The sequence below is a fragment of the Spodoptera frugiperda genome, chromosome 25 (assembly GCF_023101765.2).
Source record: "Spodoptera frugiperda isolate SF20-4 chromosome 25, AGI-APGP_CSIRO_Sfru_2.0, whole genome shotgun sequence".
Classification (NCBI taxonomy): domain Eukaryota; kingdom Metazoa; phylum Arthropoda; class Insecta; order Lepidoptera; family Noctuidae; genus Spodoptera; species Spodoptera frugiperda.
In genome coordinates, this window is record NC_064236.1 from 19,696,523 (window position 1) to 19,720,701 (window position 24,179).

Genomic DNA, 24,179 nt, shown 5'->3' on the forward strand with positions numbered 1-24,179 from the left:
ACGCTATCAACGAAGCATTCTGTTGATCCATGCAATTTACTCCTATCTAGTTGTTTGTACAAGTTCATCTCATGGCTATTTTTGACGCTATTCTATCTAGATCTGTCTAACAAATTTTTTACGTACTTTAAAATAACCCAGCTTGAGTAAAGTATTATTAATCTTTTTGAGTTAAATGTGAAATATCAACATTTGGAGCATTGCATTAGTTTAAAATGTAACAAAAAAACTTATGATAAAACATCAAACGTTAAATTATTTTGTCACGATTTTCGAATTTGAAAATCCTATTTCGATTTATGTTCAACCCATATGACAAGATGTTAGGTAGGTGCTATTCTAACATTGATAATAAACACATTGCAAGCCATGTATTGTATATGTAATTGAATATTATATCATGAGGTTTAACCACTAGATTAGTTAAATTCTGTAATAATCCTGTTAATTGCACTGTAAGCAATAATACAATAATTAACATTATCTCATTAGACGGATCATTGATTTATGTTAAGACGCGATTTTGAACCATAATTCAATTAGGCTAGTAAACGTTTTCGCCTAATTTGTGGTAATCGATTTTGGTCATTTAGGAATTGAGGAGCGAGCTTAATTAGAGCCTTGTGGACTAATTGTTGGGAAGGTCAAGTGTTGTTTGTGATACTCTAGCTGAGTCTGCTAGGCACTGGACATAGATTGTTCTCAAGTAGATTGTTGATACATGTTTAAGAAGATAGAAAGATGTATGTAGAACTATCAGGGTTCCAAATCAAAGCCTTGCTATCTATCCATATCTATGTGGAGAGCTGGTGATGATCAATCATGTATAAGGCCATAAATTGACGCATTTCATTCACGGAAAAGCAGAGGTAGCTAATCCGAGAAGCAAAACAGTCAAAGAAAATAAGAGTCAGTTTATACTACACTAATATACGAGTAGATAAGTATAACCTAGACTAATGAACACTAAAAGTAGTAAAATAAACAGTAAACAGTGTCTTTGAAAAAGAACTTCAGATAGACAAACTTGGTGGTCGCCCAATTAGTACCCGAAGGCAAACAAATGGTCTCTCCGTCTTTTTCGTTCAAAGTCTGCGTTGTTCATTTATTTCTGACACAAAATTTCTGCTCAGCTGCAAGTTTCTCAAAGGCTCTTACAAAGTATATTCTTGGGACTTAAAAATTGAATTCTTATATCATTTTTCTTTACAAAAGAACAGCCTCGAGTCGTGCTATAATTGCATTGGGTTCGTTCAAAGCCTGCGAACTGCCGGCTTGCTTACCGGCTTGGGTGTACGGTAATGCAAATATACTTCCGAAGGCTTTCTTAGAGACTGTATTTTTGCATCTAGTTTAATACACTAGCATAGCTTGGGAAACTAGAAAATGGAAAAGGGGAATTTAGCTGCCTAGACTTCATAATAATTATGATTTAGTTCGTATGTATAATGGTATTTTTATGATATGAATGTGACTATCTATAGTGGCTGAGTACCGCTTAACTTAGGTTGTATCATTACTTGATACTCAGTGCAATAAGTAAATAAAGATAAAAATTTCCGTTATTACTACAACATAAAATTATATTAAGGGAAAATATTACAAAAACCTTGATTCATTGATTAGTATTGACTTGAAACTTTCTTCCGAAGATAACTGAAGCGTTTATTAACTTTCCAAAGTGAGTAAGTACTGAGAGGGAAAATTAAATTTTAATAGCAATTACTATGGACGAGCTCCACTGGATAACGAGCCCATTTGCATAGATATTAAATACTGTTTTTGCACTAATCGTGAATGAACTAGCTATCCTAGTACTAATTGCATCGTTAGGGCAGTAAGCTGGGCCATTGAAGCGGCCCGATGTAAGGATACTATGCTTAGTAGTTCAATAATGATAGTGTTATGATATTGTAATCATTATAAGAGATCGTAAATGTATAGTTAGAGATATGAATGGAATTCTTAGACAACTTGCGACACTAGGCACGTGTTTTCATTATTTGAATGAAAACTGATGGTGTTAATGTATAACTATACATTTTACTGACTAGGAGTAACACACTATGATTTCGGATTAATGACGCAACATTAGTTTGTTGTCTAATGAGAAAAAAATTTTGAATTATACAGGGTGTAAACGGTGCGCTCCTAAAAACGCTACCAAAATCTTATGTTTTCATAATTTCAATAGCTTTCGTGTTATTTTAGGAACATCAGCAGTTGAATACAACTATAATAACATAAAATAAACACAGGATTGCTTATTTTTTTTTAAATAAAGCTAGTTTTCTAGCATCATCTGTTTGCGGCGTTCGGGACCACCATATGCACCCTCCATATTCTGTTTCAATAGTTTTAGATTAGACACGTGACGAATATCGCCATAGAGAGATCCAAAAAGCTATGTCAAAACTACACAAACGTAGACACAATACAAAACAGTAGCACACAAATCAATTCAACATGGGAAAAAACGCTACCAAAATATTTGTACGTAGTCAATTGACATTTGGCCCACATAACAGGCGATGCGTAACACAATGCATAATATTAGCACAGTGTTACAATTCACATAACATTTTAAACTGATACCATTTCTCTGGAGCGTGGAAACACTAGAAACTAAGAAATGCGGTTGTGAAAGTCACTCATGCGCAGCGGAAAGACGTACCTGTGTAGAGTAGCCAGGCGCTAGGTAAACGGGAAACTGGTTTAGAAATTTTTGCAACCACTTTTTTTGTTTGTGAACACCGTGCAGTGTCATTTGATGATGCATGTTGGGCAAAGTTTATTCTAATTGTGTACAAAAATAAATTCAATTGTAGTAATCACTATAAAGATTATAAAATATCCGTTATAATTTTTAACACTGTGACCCCAAGACCCTTTTTACAATAAAACATTTAAAAATGTGCCGTAAAACAATGCTATTAAAGTTTTGTTTTAACAAATAAATCTATTTACACAACACTAAGTCCAAAGTCTCAACCAATGACGCAAAGAATCCTAAAAAAGAAAATAAATCCGACCACGATTATCAAGTAGCTGTTTGTCTGTAACAGTAACACATATCGAGTTACAGCAACGCTGGTGGGAATGAACAGACGATCCATTGAATCGACGCGAGCACATATCCTATGGCAGCTATAAATATGTAAAGATATATGGCATATATGGGAAATGGTCGTATTTCCTCGTTTGCGAGATATATCGAGTGATATAGATTCAAGAGGAGAAGATATAGCCCTGGGAAAGAAATGATGTAGAATACTAAGTTATCGATACTAGTGGTTGAAAGTTTATGTGATTTACATATAAAAGGCAAACGTATATTAGGATTTTTTAGTCGTGTGCCGTAACCACGGATTCCTTTTTATAACCATTATGGAATAATTATGAATTTGTGCATCACACAAAAATGATTCCAAGTGGATATTGAACACTGTGGACTGCTTACCGGATGCATTATCGGAGCTTTGGCTCGAAAAGCAGGAGTAAGAACGGGGTGGATTTTAGTCAGTAAGATTCTGACACATGCTCTCGCCTAATGGGGGAGAAATCATTGAATGATTATCTCCCCTCAAAAAAAAAAAACTTTACATCACATCATCATCGCCCTATAAATGGCTACTACTAACCAAAGACCTCTTCTCACACGGAGGTTTATATAATACAATACGGGTTGGCGATTTCTAACTTATAATTAGAAATTTATAAGCTCAGGTTTCCTCACAATGTTTTCCTTCACCGTTGGTCAGTAAAAAAAAAAACATTTTGGGTTTACACTAGTAAGGAATTAGTTTAGGTGATATGTTTCGCTAAGTGACTCTTAGTCAAGTGATGGTTTAGGGGCTGTTGGTTATAAAGCCATAACTATCGTATTTTGATGCTTTAAAAGGTCAAGTTAAAATAAATGCTTTAATGTAATCATTAATCACAATGATAATACCTAATTAATGGAACATAATTTAGCTACTGCGAAAACTATTGCGATTTGTCTTACTTTATATTATGTATTTTTTTGCTATGCTATGCAGCGATTTGGATGTCGGCTAAAGTGCAATGCGATTTTATGTTTTTATATTTATTTTTATAGCTATAGCTATAGCGAACCTTTTTCTAAATGTTTTTTATTATTAGTGTGTCTGCCTATGAGATGTGTTGTTAGAAAATTTTCTTTTTAAACATTTGCATGATCATGACTCGTATGAATATCATCTATAAGTTTTAAGGTTCATTAAGTTATAAGTTACACTAGGAGGAGGTCCTGCGTCGTGGGTGCGTTTACAAATATACAAGTTCACATACATGACGCCTAAACCCGAAACAACAATTTATGGATCACACAAAGAATTGTTTCATTAGGGAATTCAGACTTATGCATGCAACCGTTTTCATCCATAAATAAAGTTTTGTTGTGTTAACAATCAAACAGTGTGTACCTAGTTAACACAATAATTACACTACTTTTAATGATTACCCATTTAAACAAACAAATAAATTAAATAAATAAATAACTTAATAGGTACAATATGTAACGTCCCTATACCGTATTTAGTACGCAATTACTGTCCCGTAAACATTCAACATATGTTTGGGAACCAATTATCTCACAGTGAAAATTATTCAGTAATTTACTACTAAACAGTATGGTCACCACAAAGCCACATTTGTATGACAGTGCTGCCCCCTACATTTCCACTCCCTCCCCCCTCCCCTGTACATTACACATGCGTATCGATGCGCGCTATTCGACGCGCACAATAGAACGAACGAGTACGAACATTTGAGACGATGAAAATACATTAATGTGACTAAACAATATTTTGTAATTGGAGAATTCTTAGTAATAGCGTGGAGTATGGAATTGTGTTTCATGTATGGCAATAGGCTTAGCCTCTTTATGAGAAATGCATAATTATGTGAGTAACAAGGCGTAATGTTATTTTTAAGTTTGTAAATAACACGAAATTAAACCAACAGTGTTTATCAATAGTGTGGACTACTCTCCAGTACTGGATCCACTTCGAAATGTTAGAGGCAGCACATTCATAGACCTCTATAAATGGGTTTGCCAAACCCGCAGAAGTTATTAAAAATAAAGTCCCGAACAGTTAATTAGTTGTTATTAGTAAGTTTCTGATATTTCGGCACTGTTGCAAGCGCCATGATCATGGATGAACTAGAGTATGCCGATTTTCCGAAATATCGGAAACTCATAAAAACTAATAAACATAGTAAATATCCAGTTTTAAATTCTAATGATACTATATTGATTGTATAATCAACCTTATCTTGTTGCAAATGCAATAGAGCTAACAAGAATAAGTGTTTTAATAATTAATTCCATTTTCATACCACGGAAAGTTAGTGGCTAAAAGTCTAGGAATAAATACTCCGACGAGCTCTAAGTGAGCATAATAAGACTTTAATACTTTAAGAGGGAATTTTCCAATATTTTCCGCGCGGTGTGATAATATCTTATGAAAATAAAAGTGCACAGCTCACCGGGGATAATAACTCGGGTTTACTCGAACCCATAAAATGATTAAAATTGCAATGAAGGTAAATTTTCTAGGTAACTGTGAGATATTTTAGTGTTATGTTGTGATTTTTCTTTGCTGCAGTGTAAAAATGCTGTAGTTTCTTATTTATAAATTGAAACGGTATTTAAAATAGCTTTTCTTTGAAATTCGTACTCGTCAAAGTTAATATTTATTAGTGGAGTTGCTTGCTCGTTCTTCTCCATTCGAAGCTACACTTTGGAACGAGCGCCTAGCTTCTCTGACAGACAGACTGACGGACAATTCAATTTGACGTTTCAAAAGGGCCTTATTTAGGATTAATTGAAATAAATGCTTTTACTTTGACTTTGACTTAAGAGAAGCTAGTCTATAGCTTCTAACAGCGACTTCGGCTGCATTACGGTGGGATAAAAAGTATTATGTATTATTCCAGACTATAATCTATCTCCGATCTAAATTTCCTCTTGATACCTCCAGCCATTTTGACGTGAAGGAGTAACAAACAAACATACAAACTTTCGCATTAAGTTATAATATTAGTAGGATACTTTTTAAAATATTTTACATTTTAAATTTCCTTTGTGTCTTGAGTGCATTTAATGCATCTACTTATTACACACACACCCGAAACAACATGAGCCGTTCCGTGCATTAGTGGGAACCCGGGACACGTTAAACAACAACCGAGTACCCACACTCTATACTTCTTCGTACAATATTTTTTAATTATCTCCCAATAACAACAGTGAGCACTGATCATTCTTTATCATTTGTTATAAAATATGAATCACTAGTAATTGACGTATGTTTGACGAGTTTAAATTACTCGGCATACAATACACCTACTTCATTAACAAACATACAAATTCACATATAATATGTGACACCCAGACCCGAAACAAGAATTTATGGGCCACACAAGTTGCTTCGTGCGGGAATCGAACCCACTACACGTTGCGCGGCAGCTGGTTAGCTAGCCATCGCACCAACTGTGAAGTCATTGTCGTATAATGAAAAATAACCCTTCCTTGGCAGTCGGGTAATAACTTCGTGTCAATAAATACATGTATCGAAAATGGAGATAGTACGCAGTAAATACTTCGCGTGACGATTCCCCCATAAATATAATGTAAAAGTTAAAAGAGTTGTCTGTCTGTTTGCTTCCCAAGAAACAAGAATTTTCCCAGTATTGTGTTGTTGTCGATAACACGCGTTGTTGCTTTATACGTCAGAATGGTAAGAAATAATGTTTGTTTACTTTCACATACTACATTGTTTCCAAGTACTGACTACGAATGGTAGGAATCACGATACATTCTAGATTTAGATACAATATCAGATAGTTAGGTAATTAACACCTGGATTACTAGGAAATCTAGATTTATATGTTTTAAGTTAACCATGTGTGATCTCCAACCCGGCTATAACGCGTGAAGATGGTAAACTCACTTTTCTAAATGAGGATAATAGTCCAGTAGTTTACTCTCACGGATTACGATGAGGTTAACTATAAAAAACCAACTTCACCAAACCAAAAATTTAAAACAAAAAGTTAAAACTATAAAGCATAAAATGACTATTATAAGTACTAAAGAGTTGTTTCGTGTGGGAATCGAACCCGCGCCAACCATGCAGTTAAGTTACAACCACAAAAAGAACAAAATAGCTATATCATGTCAATCCATTATGAAAAAGTTTAATCTTTTAAAAAAAGTAATCGCCAAACGAATCTTCAAACACGTTAAACAATTCCGTATCAAACGCAATTCATAAAAACAATACAATGAGTGGTTCAATCGTTCAAATCGCATTTTTTCAAACAACATCACTTAGCTACTTCTATGGGATAATCCTACCACGTTAATTTTACACCCCACTTTTACATTCACAAGCAATTTTAAACCTTATAACAAAGGATTAAGGTTTTGCCATTAGTTTGTCGTAGGCAAGGATAAGTTGGTTTAACTTAACCGTTAGTCGAGTCTTGGTACTAGTGCTTGCTAACCTTGGGGGAGGTCGTTGAACCTACGTTTATAGTAACAAAGCATGGCACGATTCTATAAAGGGTTTATACCATACTATCTATTAAAATATAAATGTGTAGGTGTTTGTTGCTACTTCACGCAAAAGTCACTTAAAGGAATCTGAATATAATTTGGTTTAAAGATAGTATTTATAGTATAGAAATAGACTGATAATATAATTAAAAAAAGAGTAAAATCTTTCGTAGTGTTCACAACATTTGGTACATTTTACTATGAGTCTGTATTTTATAGTTATTTTAAAAGATCGACTCATAAACATAATTATTGTACTTCAATGTATTATGTAACATTAATAAGCTATTAACTGGCAAAGTGTGAATGTTGTGTCATATTTAATATTGTTTAAATAATAGTCTTAATCTTCAGAGAATAAGGCGTGATATTATCTAACAAGTAAATTATAAAGACTGCCTCGTTGGTCAAATGGTCGTAGGGCGACTGTCCGGGCAAAGGATCTTCGAAAATTTATATATATATGGCAATAGACTCACCCTCTATTATACGGGACTTATAACATGAATGGTGAAAAGTGGATGTACATTGTACAGTTGCATTACGTGCTGTAATGTGCGCCTCTGCCTACCCCTTCGGGCACAAAAGGCATAACAATATAAAAAAATGATAAAGAAACAGTCTTGTTACCATCATTAGTTAAACTATACCTTACTGTCACACTCAGAGACATGTAATGGTTACTTAAACTATCACTTAGTTAAGATTTTGTTCCGAAAACAATTGCTAAGCACTAATCTAAGCAACCATTGAAATGACTCCGAGTGCAGCGGTAATAGTCAATAGGCGATGCAGTCACTACGTTCGCGTTGAACTTCACTTGTGTGCAACCGCACTAGAGCAGGATACCCCTTCCCTTAACATAACTGTACTCTTCCTTTCCGTTCACCGATAATGGAAAACTTGTCTAGCTAAATAACTGAGTATACTCGTACACTGTTTATTAGAAACGATAACAAAAAACAAATAACTTGTTAGAAGTAACTATGTAGATAATACTTTACTTTATTTCTTTTTTAAATATGTTGTCCATTTACAAACATTCAAGTTCACATACGAGTACACACTCAGGCCCTAAACAACAATATGTGGATGACACAAAGAGTTGGTTCGAGCGGGAATCGAATCCGTTACCCTGTTGCATGACAGTCAGTTGCCCACCACGTCAACCGTGCCTTCAAATTAGAGTACCTATACAATTTTTATTTAAAACTTCCAGTCCCAGCGAACTTTACATCGCCTTTGAAATAATTGTCCTATGCATCTTTGTTACTTTTTATTTCTAAGTAGGAATATTCTCATAACAATAACAAATTCAACAAATAAACAACAATTATCGAAATCGGTACAGCTGTTCTCGAGATTTGCGCTAAGCATACATTTAGCAATATATTTCTGTACTATTGTTAAATCTTTAATGTATTTTTTCATACCAGAGGTTAAGTATGACTATTGCCATACACTGTGTACAAAACCAAATCTCATAGTATTGTAAGAAGAACACAGAAAATCCCTAAAAATAGTCTACAATATTTTGCACGACCCAAGAATCAGGCCCCTTGTTAGGTATTGCAGATAACTGATTCACATATCTTTAAAACCTTTTAAAAATTTGCTTAAAATCATAACATCATAAATATCATTAATTTAACTAACTCCGTACAAATCTAAGTACTTACTACAAATAGGTACTAAACACATTTTATAATGCGCACCAACACGTGTTTAACAGCAATTCAGCACACAACGTTCCTCAAAGAATTCCTTTTCAAACATATCCTTTGAAGCTCACACGGCGTTAGAAAAATACCTCTCTCAAATCTTTTCCTGCGGGTAATTTCTAAAGGTCTTTATACTGCTTCGTAGACTGTAAAGGCAAACACTTTCCTTTTCATTGGGTTCGAAAAAGAACTCAATAGTCTTCAATATAAACGGTATAATATAGTTGTCAAATTGAAAGAAATGTTAGGTCATTTTGTAAGGTTATACAATTTTACTTATAACTTATATAAGTAAAATTGTATATCTCGATGGATGTACCTATATTTTACTAGGTTTCTAAGTAAATATTTTGTTAGATAAATTCTAAAATCAGGCACTGAACTACCCGTACCCGTAAGGTGCGTTTCCAATGACTCAAAGAGCTATCAGACCACTACAGATGGGTCCCACTTGATGCTCGATATGAAGCGGCGGAAGGTCTGAAAATTTGCCGGGCCCACAAATTACTCAACCTAAACACAATTTCGTACTACATATTACTAAGAATTCTTACTTTGAACAACGTAATAATACTTTACTTCACTTATGCCTATTATACTCCTTATGACAAATGGAGAAAGGCGTGATATGAGACATCGTACAGAAAATCGATTGATTTTAATATTGCAGTACAAAATACAATTAAAGTTTTAAACTTTCAATTGTTCCAGTTTGTTGAAGTTATCAAGGAACTTTATTCAGGTCACTTCAGTCGATAGTTTGTTGCAAAGTCTGCTTTATGAACAACTTAGAAAGAAGTATTGCTTTAATTTTTGTACTTAAGAGTAATGCAAAGACCATGATGTGAGCTTAGTTTAAAAAAAACATAGAGATTTTATAGGATCTTAGAAAACAAGCTTGCACTACTGTCTCACATAAACAGTGCAAGTATTTAGGAAAGGCTGCTAAATGATTATCCTACAACAAACTAAGTGGAAAGATATTTAAGGTGTCTTAAGACTTCAAGAACAATACCTCCAAAAATTCGAAAAATACAATAGAATGTACAAAGACTAACGTCAAACTTCACTTGTTTCCAGACATGTTACGAGATGGAGCGGTATTTGCGAGAGGAGCCGAACAAGCGTCGCGAACCTGGCGAGGAGGAGGAGTGGGCTCGGCCTCCCACACCGCCCTCCCCGCCAGAGGTCAAGCCGTGCGTGTCTCCTCTGCCAATGCTCGCCAAGCCTCCGAGCACTGCTACCACCACGCACTTCACATTCTTCACCACTGTGAAGTGTGAGCCGCCGAGCGACTCCGAGGAGCCGATGCGGGGTGAGTTGCGAATGTTCTATTCCTTACATGTTTATGTTATAGCGGGGACAGATCAACCTAATATCAGAAAAGTCAAACATCAGCGTTAGTATGTAACTTAAATCCCCCATTCATACAGTTAATTAATATCTAAGTTGATAAACATTGTAATAACTACAAAAAAAGCCCTCATTTTGATTTATTCTGATCATTTTCTAACATGAACTGCGTAATGTTTCAGAGCAAACTCCCAGCCCGGTGCCGGTGCAGCTGCTGGTGCCGCGCAAGGTGCAGGTGACCCGGCACCACGGCCACACTCACACCACCGACCCGCGCCGTCGCGTGCACCGCTGCGAGTTCCCATCTTGCGATAAGGTCTACACCAAGAGCTCTCATCTGAAGGCGCACAAGCGCACTCATACTGGTTAGTATCATCACCTTTCTATACTTACTTACTTACAATATATATGGTAAGTATTCAAAGAAAAATAAGTATCTCCTATCTATCTACCTGTAAAGACGCTTGCGTTGTGAATGAGATTCCCAGACGCCCCCAGGCCGGCAACGTACTAATAGTACTATTGTTGTTGCGAGTGTCCATGGGCGGCGTCGATTGCTTGCCATCATGCGATCGGTCTGTTTGCTGCCCCTCTGACTAATGCCCTAACAATTCATAAAGTATCGAAGTCAACGCTCTATTATATGAAGTTCCTTGGACCGGGCCGCGCTGTCTCGCGTGTTTCCGTTCCCGTCAATCAAATATGTGACCGCTGTAATGCGACTTAATATCAAATAAAACGTATCATGAATCATGCGTCCAATGTCTACCAATTGTACACTCAAGAAACGTAGCTGTGACCAAATGCAATAAGCAAATATGAGAAGAAGGAAAATGGTATCCTGAAATCACTATTCTTCGCGTCACCAGGCTTCTTCATTCATCGATAAAATTGTATGCTAATTATATAAGTAAGTATGGTATGCAAAGGAGTAAGTATGTACACCACATGTCACATTAATGGTCATGATCACCATCACAATATCAGCTACAATACACGCACTGCTGAACCTAAAAGTCAACTGAATGACTTCAATATGCCATGCGAAATACTTGTATACTGCGCCCTATCAACTACCAACTAATAAAACCCGCCTGGCTATACTATATTTCAAAGCGATAACATTTTACTAACTGTATTGCAAATTGACTATGTGTAATAAAGGCTCGTGTACAGGATGCTGCCGACGCCGCCACCGCACTGCAGCTGCGCTGTGCTGTGTATACGTTCACCACCGCACCGTCTCCCCGCTGTCACTGCAGTACTACTGCGTCCATGCTCCTTGAATTCTCCACACATGGCTTACTGCAAAGAACTGTTTCTTCGCAGCTAGTAATGTGTTACTGACAACTGTACAGGTACCTTAGTCTGCTATTACAATTGCGTCAGAGTGGTAGATCATTGACTATCGCAAGAGGGATGGAGCTATACAACCTACATAGCTCCGTCCCTCTTGCACTGCTCAATGATCGACCATTCTGACACAATTGTCATAGCAGACTAAGGCCCCAGGTGTATGGTAAGATCAAGTAGCATGGACGCAATGGTGGTGCAGCGGCGGCGCGGGCACGGTGCCATAGCGAACCGTAGTTCACAGTTAAAGCACACAATGCGATGCGTTGCGGCGGCGGTGCGGCGCCGGAGCGGTGTCGCTGCGTCGTCTTACATAGAAATATCTGTGGCATGTCACACGATGCACCGGACTTGCAACCACCAAGACGAGGCGGGGAGGGGTGAATGCGTTGCGACGTCGGAGCGGCACCGCTCAGTTGTTTTGCGTCACAAGGAAACTTTCATTAACAGACTGTCCAATGCTGCTACGGCGCCGCTGCGACATAACAACGTTACGGCGCTGCACCGTTCGTGTGCCCACTGACACACAGCTCACAGCACGGGCGGTGCGGCGAGGCAAGGTGGTTTTATAGCAGCAGTGCCGCTGCACCCCAGTCTGTTAATAAGCAACTGAGCAATGGCGATCCAGCGTCGTAAGAGCGGCGGTGTCGCTGCATCGTCTTCCATAGAAATATCTGTGGCATGTCACACGATGCGCTCCGGTGCCGCAACGGACTTCCAACTACCATGACAAGGTGTGGAGGGGTGAATGCGTTGCGACGACGGAGCAACACCGCTCAGTTGTTTTGCATCACAAGTAGTCTGTCCAATGCTGCCACGGCGCCGCTGCGACATAACAACGTTGCGGCGTCGCACCGCCCGTGTGCCCACTGACACGGGGAAACGTTTAAAGCGGAGCGACACCGCATTGCGTGGTGTGACCCCCCCCACAGTAGCGGCAGCGTCGGCATCATGTTCACGAGTCGTACAGCTCGTGTAAATGATGTTGTAATGCTGTGTACACGACACTGCCACCACACCGCCACCGCACCGTGATATTTGCTATAGAGCAGGGGCACACGAGCGATGCAGCGAGGCAAAGTTGTTTTATAGCAGCAGTGCCGCTGCACCACAGTCTGTTAATAAGCAACTGAGCAATACCGATCCAGCGTTGTAAGAGCGGGGGCACACGATGCGTTGCGGCGGCGGTGCGGCGCCGGAGCGGTGTTGCTGCGACATAACAGTGGCGCTGCACCGCCCGTGTGCTCACTGACACGGTGAAATCTTTGCGGAGCGGCGCCGCATCGCATTGTGTGCCCTCGCTCCCACAGTAGCAGCAGCGTTGGCGTCATGTTCAAGAGTCGTAGGGCTCGGTGTAGATGATGTCGCAATGCTGTGTAGGTACACGACACCGCGATATGTTGGCTATAGAACAGGGGCACATGAGCGGTGCGGCGAGGCAAGGTTGTTTTAAAGCAGCAGTGCCTGCAGTGCTGTGTGAATAAGCAACTGAGCAATGCTGCTTCAGCGTTCAATGCATTCAGCTCTCCCCGTTTCGTCTCGATGGTTGCAAGTCAGAGCGGATTGTACGTGTAAGACAACACAACGATACTGCTTCAGTACCGCAACACATCATATGCCTCTGCCATACCCCCTCTTACGTAGCACGGCGCGGTAGTAATGCGGCAGCGGTGGCGCGTCAGACGTGTCATGTACCCAGCATTGCGGCACTGCGGCGCGGCGGCGGCGTCGTGTGCCCGAGCCAAAATATTATACAAAATCGATTCCATTCTCGCACACATTCAAACATACAGAACCTTCAAATAAGCATTACACAGATCTAGAACAATGCTGTATAGAACTGCAACTATTATGTTCACAATAAACATTATTGTTATAGAAACTCAAGACACAGTAAAATAAACAACACGTATTATATTTTTGCGCCATCTAACAGTCCATGTAGGAATTTGTTAGGTAATTCTGTAGTACAGCACAGCATTCGGTACTAAATTGCGAATAACGCCATCTATCCATCTACCGCGAAAGCTTTGCATGTAACTTAGGTTCCCTAGGTCCCGATTGTGAGCTGTAGCAACAAGTAAACACTAGACGGCGCTGTATGGCGATATATTTTTAATTCACAGCTAGCTATAGTAATATTATCGTTAAATTAATATGCAATATCAAGTATTCAGAAAGAAAATAATTTTATGTAGTTTATTTAGGTCATGGTTCAGTTCATCTAAAATAGTTTTGTATTCAGCACTATCTAGCAGACTAGCGCTGAACTAGTAAAGCTCAGGTTGTACAACGGTACGAGCTAGTTCAGAACAAAACTACTAGATGGCGCTGTAGTAAAACATCAGAATTGGGTTATAGGTAAAATGTATATTTTTACTAAAATAGAGTATAGTTAACATGAAATCAATAAATAACACACACACAACATAAAAAAAAACACAGAAAAATACACAGATAGTACAAAAATAGCGACACAAAATGAACTGTGAGCTAACAATTAATTTCCCTCACGCTAACACATAAACCTCAGACAGTACTTTTACAGTTTTACCTGTGTCTAGTGAGTCTAGTAAAAGTTGTTCGCAGTTTCGTACAGAGGGCAGCACATACCTGAAAAAATATAAAATGAAGTTATCACACACTATATATGTAAAATTAATGTACATCGATAGAAACACGACATTTTACACGTTACTGTAAGCGACATACATATTTTAGCAGATCGCTCGAAGGCCGAGACGCCTAGCATCCTTCGAATGTTTAAATACCTAGCGAGGCTCCCTCGACATAATATTGATTGCTTAATTACGAAGGCAATTATATTGGAAACTGATCTATATTTCATACAAAATTGACGTGTTTTGTATCAGCATTGTTACGACTTATACAACTTAGGTACTAGACTTGCAAGACACACTTAAATATTTTCTTATGAACAGGTTGTATAGGTACTTTGTATGATATCCGGAGCTGCGGACTACCTAGCGGGTTTGCCGGGCCTCCGGCTTGAAAAGCAGGAGTAGGTACGGGGTGGTTTTTAGTCAGTAAGAGTCTGACACTCCCTCTCGCCTCACCCAAGGCGGGAGAAGTCATTGCATGATTTTCCCGCCCCAAATAAAATTAGGTACTATGTATGATATTTCAGTGATACATATAAAATTAATTACCTTACAGCTTACACACGCAACTGATTGACGAGGTAACTTGTTTCGAACCTCACCAGGGGTTCATGATTATGAGCTGTATTCTGTAATAAACGTCACGGTGTCCACAGTTGGGTCCAAGATACCCACCGCGTCGTTTGTTACGCAATGCTTATGATTACGAGCTTCTACATGGCTTGAAACAAGTCGAGTTATCTTGTCATACAGTTACGTGAATTAGCTGTAAGATATATTTAATTTAACATGTCTGACGAGACTGATAGCATTACACATGACACAGAGACCCGGACCAGCAATTTGTTGATCATAAAAACGTTGTACAGTGTGGGTATCGAATGCGTAGGTACCGTTAAGTAGCATGCGTCTCAACGTATGTCTATCTAATTTTACCAGACTATTAAATATGTTATATTGAGCAGTCAGCTAAGTAAGTATCAGCTTAGATTTGTAAGCGAAGACTGCGAAGCGGGGCAGGCGCACAGCGAGTGCGTTGCAAATATACCGTGGCAGTGCAGCGGGGACGTCAGGCGGCAGACGAGTGGAAAATTAGATGTCACTGAATGATATTATTACTGTGTCCTGCTGCCTAGCTTTATAAATTTCGCTACGCATTCATTGCGTGTCCACCCCGCCTTCTTGCCTTACCGAAGCTGCTAGTATGACAAAGCCTTTTTTGCTACAAATACGCACATGTTTGTAACAAAATATTGACCTACAATAAATTCAGTACTCGTGACGATAATGTCACGTTTTTGGCACGCACCCGCCCTGCCCCGCAGTCCCCCAGACTGCTAATACGATAAGGTTCTAAGAGCTCGTGTACACGACGACATTGCCGCGCCGTCACCGCAACGCTACCGTGTTAGTGCCGTGTCCGTGCCGTTTGATTTTAGCACGGCACGGACGAAGTATTGCGGGCAATGCGGCGGCGTCGTCGTGTACATGAGCACGTATTAACACTGGGCAATAGTCGAGCATTTGCAGTGCTTATGTTTTCTAACTACTACCTAGATCTAAAGGCCTTATAGTACTACCAAGTGGATCGCGAGCGTCTTCAAAGCGGAACGTACTCGCGTCGTATTCGTCGCGCATTCGCTGCGCTTTGAAGATGCGCATAATCTGATTGAATGTGAAGATTCTTAGTGGATTACACATGATTTTAGCTTGACTGCAAAGAAAAAAAAAGAAAAAGAAAAAAAGATTGATTGGTGTAGATGAAACCAATTTGGTCATAAATAGCTCATAGTAATAGAGGGTTTAGTTGATAGTTGGTAACAGTGCTTGCGAATATAAATAAGATTTTTGTCTCCTCTGTTTCGTACAGTACAACTGAACAGACAGTACAACAGTAACAGAATGGGAGCTGGAAGTTTTCAGTCATTCAATCCCTCTTGCATTTTAGAATGTAACAAGTAGGTGTTATGATAATGTGGCTGATTGGTGTTTGTGGTTGATTCCAGGCGAGAAGCCGTACAAGTGCTCCTGGGAGGGCTGCGAGTGGCGCTTCGCCCGGTCGGACGAGCTGACGCGGCACTACCGCAAGCACACCGGCGCCAAGCCGTTCCGCTGCCGCCACTGCGAGCGCTGCTTCTCGCGCTCCGACCACCTGGCGCTGCACGCCAAGCGCCACGCGTAGCCCGCGGCCCCCGTCGTCCGCGCGCCGCCACGGAAACGCAAATAAACCGCGCGCGCATTTTTTATTATTTACAAGTTATTTTTAGTGGTTCCGTTTATAGGTTGTCGTGAGTTGTGAACACGGAATTGATTGTGATGCGCGCTGCTCCATACAGCGTCAAGCCAAAGAATGCCGCTACATCGTAGCCGAGTCAACACTCATTGCACCTAATGCTTTAAAGTTATTTTTTTAAGTTTATCGAGTTTTTATTCGGGAAAAATCTCTTTGATGTTTCGGCAATTATCGTTACGGTTCTTTGTTGCTAAGAGTTCGATTTATAGCCGTTGTGTATTATGTAATTTTGTGAGCTTTGTGTATTTTGGCGTCGTCGCGTAGCGATGGCGCGTGTGTGCCATGAGTGGGGGGCGCGCGTCCCCCCACATGCATTTCATTTGCGGTCATATTATTTATTGGGGAGTTCGGCTAATGATCCCACCGACGCCGAGCACGACCTTTATTACTTTAGGCTTAGTGCGTCGCGTTACCTGATGTCTGCCGGCGCCGCGCACGCTCGACGGCCGGCGGCAGCACGCAGCCCAGAGTCCGCACCGCTCGCTCGCTCGGCTCGCTCGACCGGTTCGCGGCTCCGGCGCAGATTCGTGTTTATTTTGTATAATTCGTATTATATTCATTAGGTTAAGCTTTCTCTTTACTCTTTCATTCCGATATTTTGCGGTTAACTGGCCTTTATTTCGTTAGTAGTACGATTTATTATTGTGCGCACTATTTGATTTCGGTGTGCCGGTACACACATAGCGTCGAGTAACAATGTTTAGCCTGTAGGGAGGATAACATCTATAGTACATATTTTTTTTTATTTTTGTAAAAGGGACGCTACGTGTGTAGGGCCTTGTTGATTCTGGAGGAGACGAGGGCCGTCGGCCGTGGGTTCCGTGTGTTCCGTCTTGATCTCAGTAATATCCAAGAACCGCACTTATATCGACTCGCCGCCGTGGCCACTCGTCGCCGGTCGGAACACAGTCGCTATTGTTTAAGTCCATAATGAATATTCGAAGACTGGTCTCGGACCTCGCGTCCACCACTACACCAGCCTGCACCCTAGTAGCACAGCACACTCGCGACATCAGACTTCTTCATCTCGGCAAGTGTCGCCCGGCGAGGATGCTGCGCTACTACGGTATCTATAACCACCACCAACTACTTATCGTATCTTTATATTTGAACAAGTATTTTTCATTATATTTTTTATTAAATTATTATCTTTAAGGAAGTCATGTAATCATCACAATGAAGTAAATTAAGTTACCAGAAGCACTTTTTACTGGGTTCAACGACACTTGCTTGCGAGGAGCATTTTTAGATATCTCTGCTGAGTCACTAACTCCATAGTGGCAGTGTGGAGACTACTAACATAAGTTAGTTTGTCTAGTTAGCTTGAGCACAAAGAGTGAGAGTGAGTGACAACTGTATTACTATAGAACTGCCATTGAAACACTGGACGGCGTCGTTGGCATGCCAGTAACTGTGCATTTTACTTACATACCTCCCGGGGCCAATATTTTAGTCTTCCCTTTCGATAAGTTCTACAAATAACAGTTTACTCCCACTAATACGGAGCATCACGCGCACGACACGACATAAAATAAATTGTAAGACCATACAAATTTTAATATAGTCAAACATTGAATATAACACGACTGAATTAAAGAAATAATAAAACTTTGAGAGAGAATAAATAAATAGATCTGATATCTGATACTTTTCATTTTGGTTGGATAATAAATAGTATGTTAACAAAATACAATGTAGTTGTGAATACATCACGCTTATGAATTGCGATCAAAATTAGCGTAAGATTTGTGTTAAGCCTTATTTTACTGTTTTACATGATATTTGAATTAAGAAAACTGTTGGTTCGTCTAGTGCGCGTGTGCTCCGTAACTCATGTACTCCCATGTCATACAAGTCTGCATTTGCACTTATACACAGTACGATATACTAATTGTCCAGTGACTGAGAGATGAGGAGAAAACAATTGACTTCAATACTCTTTACTTCCTGGGTAACGTTATTCCTTGTATTTTATATCGTTATTCTTTGGAGGACACGAGCGAAATTTTCAAACTCTCATATTTGCCTCCATCAAACTTCAGTGTGCTTAGCACTTTTAGCTCTTGACGTCACTTTCAGTTACTGTGATGTGAACTCAAAGAGCCTCCTATAATCACTAAAATTACATTTTCGAAGATTAATAAGGAAATCTCTCTCATCCACTCTCTCAGTCTAAGGACACGCTGTATATCGCGGTTCCATGTACTTGTACAGTCACGGTTAAAACACATTCGTCATTAGTTGTCTTTTAAAATTAACTTAGGTAGGTACATGTTTAGTGCTAGGTACACAATGCCTCACGAAACGGATTCAGACCACTCTTCAGTGTGATACGAACAGAAAGAGACAGAAAAACTAATACTAAATTTGTTGTGAATACCAAGGCTAGTTGGGCAGTGTAATAAAATATATTAATCCTTATTACAATTGGTGTCATGTTACAAAAACAAAAAACAAAAAAAAAATAATAATAGCATGATGAAGAACTTTGTACTGTGACTGTACTTTTATTTTTTATTAAAACTATTTTTTTTTTCGTTATATTTTTATTATACACGTGTTATTTTTTGGCAATATTACAAAGTTTATTCGGAAAAATCTCAATTAAGTATATTTTATTTATATTTTACGTTAACAGATTTTTTTAAAAAAGTGTAACATTTTATAATTTTCGCAAAGTTTGTCAACTGTCAAAATGGTTATTATTAAAAAAACGTCATTACTGTTTTGTTTTGACAGTAGACAATAACCGAATTACGTGTTCAATAGCGATAATAAAGGAAATCATTCAAGTCAATATCAACGAAATAAATATTGTTAATTTCAAAGAAATTTGTCTTCATATTTCGGCTCAACTTTTTCTCTATCTATCTATTCAGGAATTATAAAAAACAGAACTAAAATAAAAGTAAACTATCAAAATTTCAAAACCATATCCAATTGTGATGTCACAAGATTCAAGTTAATTGACTAATTCATAAAATTGAAAGACATTAGAACTGTCAGTCGCTTTAAAAGAATTGCTATTGAGTACACGTAATTATGATTGCACGGGCATATACAGGGGGATTAGATGCAGGTAAGGCCCCAGTCTGCGACGGGGCTTAGGTAAACAGTAAGTAAAGTGCTTTGAATCATCCGTGTGTGCTTGGATTGAATCTGTGTACGCCCTTAGCTAGCTTCACACCCAGCTAGAAGCACTGTGTTACCAAACACAAGTTAAGGGTTAGGCTATATACGTAAATTCAAGTGTTAGTTGTACGAATTTAGCTTATATAATCATACATAACCACCTAATCTAATTATTCATTCTGCATTTTTTCTAGATCGATGTATAAGTGTAACAACCGTGAAATCATAGATGTAAGAAACAAAAAAGTAAAAAAAAAAAATTAATGTGATTCATAAATTTATTATACTTTACTATGATAAAGGATGACACTAGAGACATGTATATTGGTATGGATACCGCTTTATGGATGGTCTATGTGTACTAGTGTAATATGCACGACGGCTGGTAAATGCATATGTAGTTTCGTAGAAAACATACTACTTATACTATACCTATTCGTAATGTAACCCGCTGACCGCCACTCTAATGCCCGTATTACTAATGCACACTATAATGTACCGTACCGGAGTGTAATTTTTGAATCGACAATAAATTATTCCCATTCTATCGATTAACAATTGCCTGATGCAATTTACCTATAATCCGTTGACAAACTGACCCTGGCGGTAAACGGTTTGTGCACGAGATTCGAAAATGTAACTCCACTCTGTCAGCGGGTACCATAGAATCGATTTGATTCCATATAAATGTCAAACTATGTCATAATTGTATTAGAAAACGTAATAATTATATAACGAAATATACATTTGTCTAATATATACTTACATAATTATTATATTATATGAAATAGTGAATTTTTCGTCATTCAAGATATGCGGCTGTGTTAGAATCAACTCTTCTAATAAATTTTCGATTCCGCCGTCTCGGGAAGCGTTTACAAATATGATTAAAAATAGTTTTTAAGTCTCCCTATCCCAAGTAATGTTTTAAGGCCGATTTAAGAATTAATTAGCTAATTAAATTTCAGTAAAGAGCAAGAAATTAACTTTGTGTCGGTTCCAAACGTGAGGAAAAATTGGTCAATCATTTTCGGAGAAAAAGTATACTTGATAATAAGACTGTCCACTGTCCAGTTCCTTCCAGTAGATGGGAATCTAGAAAATTACCATTTTTAGAAATATTCACCCATATTTATCACCTAACTAAACAACCTGTCAACGCTAAAGATAAGAGCTTTGTAAACAAAGACGCACAATTATATTATTACTAAGTAAATCAAGGTACTTATAAAGTTAATCTCTTGCCAATCTTATATTTCATTGTTACACGCGGTAAAAGCCTTGTCACTTGATTATAAACTTTGTATTGGAGAGAACACAATGTATATTTTAGCTTGGGACCTTGCCAAACTTGTTTTCAAATACGAAAGTTGAACTTGAACTATTGGTTTAACACCTACATAAAGTTTGACCTGTTTTGTGAGCTAGGTAGTGACCTAATTCTGATTGTTTTCCATCTATAGATCCTTGTGAGCTCTAAGTCCGCTGTAAGGTCACTCAGATTGGGCCAGGGTCCGAAAATCAATACCGAAGGGGGGTTATATGAGCGGGGGAATTGCGACCTTGACAGTAGCGCCAACTACTGGGAAATATATGAACTAAAATTGGGACTATAAGTCTTAATGAGTATGTGGCATGTATGAATAGAAAAATGTCAGGTGTAAGGTGAAAACCGCGTGTTTTGTTATAGGTTTTTGGCTAAACAGAGCCTTTATTAGTATTTTTGTACTCTTTTTTAATTTAATTCTTTTGATACTATACTGCTTTGTTACATTCCATGGGTTCCCGATTCGGCTGGTTATTTTGAATTACTACATAATATAATATTGTAAGATTTTTGATCACTTGTAACCGGCTGTTGATTAACTGTGAGGTATAAATGCATTCTTGTGATTATCTGAAGAACTATTGTAATATTTATATTGCAAATGGACACATAAAACACCCAGAATGCTCAATATCTAGAAACATGTCTTTATAAGCTCTCCACAATAATATAATCAAATATAATATTGTTAGATAATAACTTTTTACTACTTTTAATAAATTATATTCTATTGTATTCATAAGTAAACATTTACACTATTATTATACTAATACTCCACAAAGGTTGTCTGTATTTCAATATAAAACTGAATAGTTAGGTTATTTCAAGGTTGTAACTAGGGAATGAAATTCAAAATAAGGCTAACTACCTGTAAACAACGATTTAGATCACATTTTTTGTAAAAAACTGTTGTGGAAAGCTTGTAAACACATGACCATTGAACACTCAACTTCTATATCAGCTCAGAGCTATAAACAAAAGAAAATACAAAATTAATCCACAGTCGGTTAAAAGCACTATTAAGAAGAAGACTTTCGTCTCAAATCATTGGTGACGTCACTGATAATACGTCATTAAATTGCCAAATTGCGTCACTGATCTTCTGACTACAGTCTAGAAAGCTGCGCCTTTTTTGTATCAAGGACTATCCAGGAATAATATTTATTGTGATATTTGGCATTTTCCCAGCCATTAAATAAGCTTGTATGGGCTCAAATTACATGGAAATTCTAGTAAAATTGTATTGGGAAGTAAACATCACATACTGTTACTTTATTAGCTTAGCAAAATGTTAGCTTTAAATGATTTTAGGACTATAAATGTTCCTAGGCTGTATTTTTATTGTAAATGTCTATATTGAGTGCTGAGCTAGGACACAGGCTGGCCAGATTTGAGCTCCATTTAGTTCAAGGCTAGCTTTGTCTCCCTTAGCTCTATACACTCATATTTGAATGCAAGATACTGTGAGAATCTTATGTATACCTATAAAATAAAATTGTTTGTTGGTATAATTGACAAAAAGTATTTGTTTCACACGCTTTGGAGAGTTTGTATTTAATGTTTCATAAGTCGTTATAATTAAGTGTAAATTAAAATGTTTAAATTAATTGTTATGTTTAGTTAGAAACAGATGCTTGTATGTATGTATGTAACACTGGATAGTCATCAATGATTCTTGTGGATAATTTTGTAATGAAGTATACTTAAAAAGGGCGAAGCTTTTGAAACATAATATGTTATCTTCTAGTTTGTATGGAGGCCGGCGATTATATTTCCAATGAGCCGTGTCCTCAGTATAAACGTCTAATTATAGTTACTAATCATAAATATTTACAACCACAAGTAATAATAATAATGGTTATTGTAAATAATTCGTTATTATTATTATTTAAGTGTCTTCGTTTCCTTTCTGATGTATGTATAGTAGGCGCCCCCCAATGGGGACAAATGACGTAGCATACACGTTTTATATTATTAAATTTTTCTTATATGTGGAATAATTGTGGTTTTATTTAATGCAAAGGTAACTGTGTCACGGACGCCTCACTAATGAAAACAAATATTTAGATTTTTATCAATTTATCGCTGCAATCACAACAAGGGATACAAAGAAATATATCTGTAAATAATTACTTGTAAAATTAATGATGATGTTGATTACAGCCCGTGCGCCATTTTTTATTCCGTGTAAAGTCCGACACGACACGAGAGGGTCCGCACGAGTCACAAGTCCCGCACAAATTGTTGTATCACAACACTGGAATGGTTACAAACACGTTCAGCAGCCACAACACACACAAAACACTGTTATTGTTCGTGTTTCCACCACGAGAACACCTCGGGGCGTTCTATTAATAGCGCGGCCCGCACAGTATTGATTTTGGAAAATGCACTACTGTCCTGCACTGTTTACTTAATTTTTATGGCGAAATTAACTGGGTATACGGACCCTAGGACACGGAGCTGGGTTCCCGACGACCAGCTGCGGTGATTAATCAATGCATTTGATTAAATCACGATCGCGCGACGGACCACTGGCCGAGTGACACCATAAAAATTTATTAACTTGTTACATCGGCTTGAAGTAGTTAATATGCCAATGCCTTGAAGTTATTCCCAAATGTCAATGTTTGGGATGTGCATAGAGCGGCGCAACTCGCTGCCCGACGATAGCAGTAAATCTGAATCTGTTAGTTATGGCCGGTACACTGGCGCACTGCAGTGACGACATAAGTTACGAATTTAATATTTTCATACAATATTTTCGTAGCACTCCGATTGGTTTCCTATGGTG

The 24,179-nt window shown here is 38.1% G+C and overlaps 1 protein-coding gene across 4 annotated transcripts in view; it reads left to right on the forward strand.

Annotated features, from left to right (window-relative positions):
• Positions 1 to 23,385, forward strand: part of LOC118282230 (Krueppel-like factor luna) — a 137,426-nt gene extending 114,041 nt beyond the window's left edge. For all 4 annotated transcript variants that reach the window (XM_035603205.2, XM_035603223.2, XM_035603215.2 and 1 more), the window contains 3 exons: positions 10,387 to 10,621; positions 10,842 to 11,024; positions 16,640 to 23,385. In XM_035603205.2, the coding sequence (XP_035459098.2) occupies positions 10,387 to 10,621; positions 10,842 to 11,024; positions 16,640 to 16,815 (594 nt within the window). In that variant the 3' untranslated portion in view covers positions 16,816 to 23,385. The remainder of the gene's footprint in view (positions 1 to 10,386; positions 10,622 to 10,841; positions 11,025 to 16,639) is intronic.
• Positions 23,386 to 24,179: the final 794 nt, after the last annotated feature.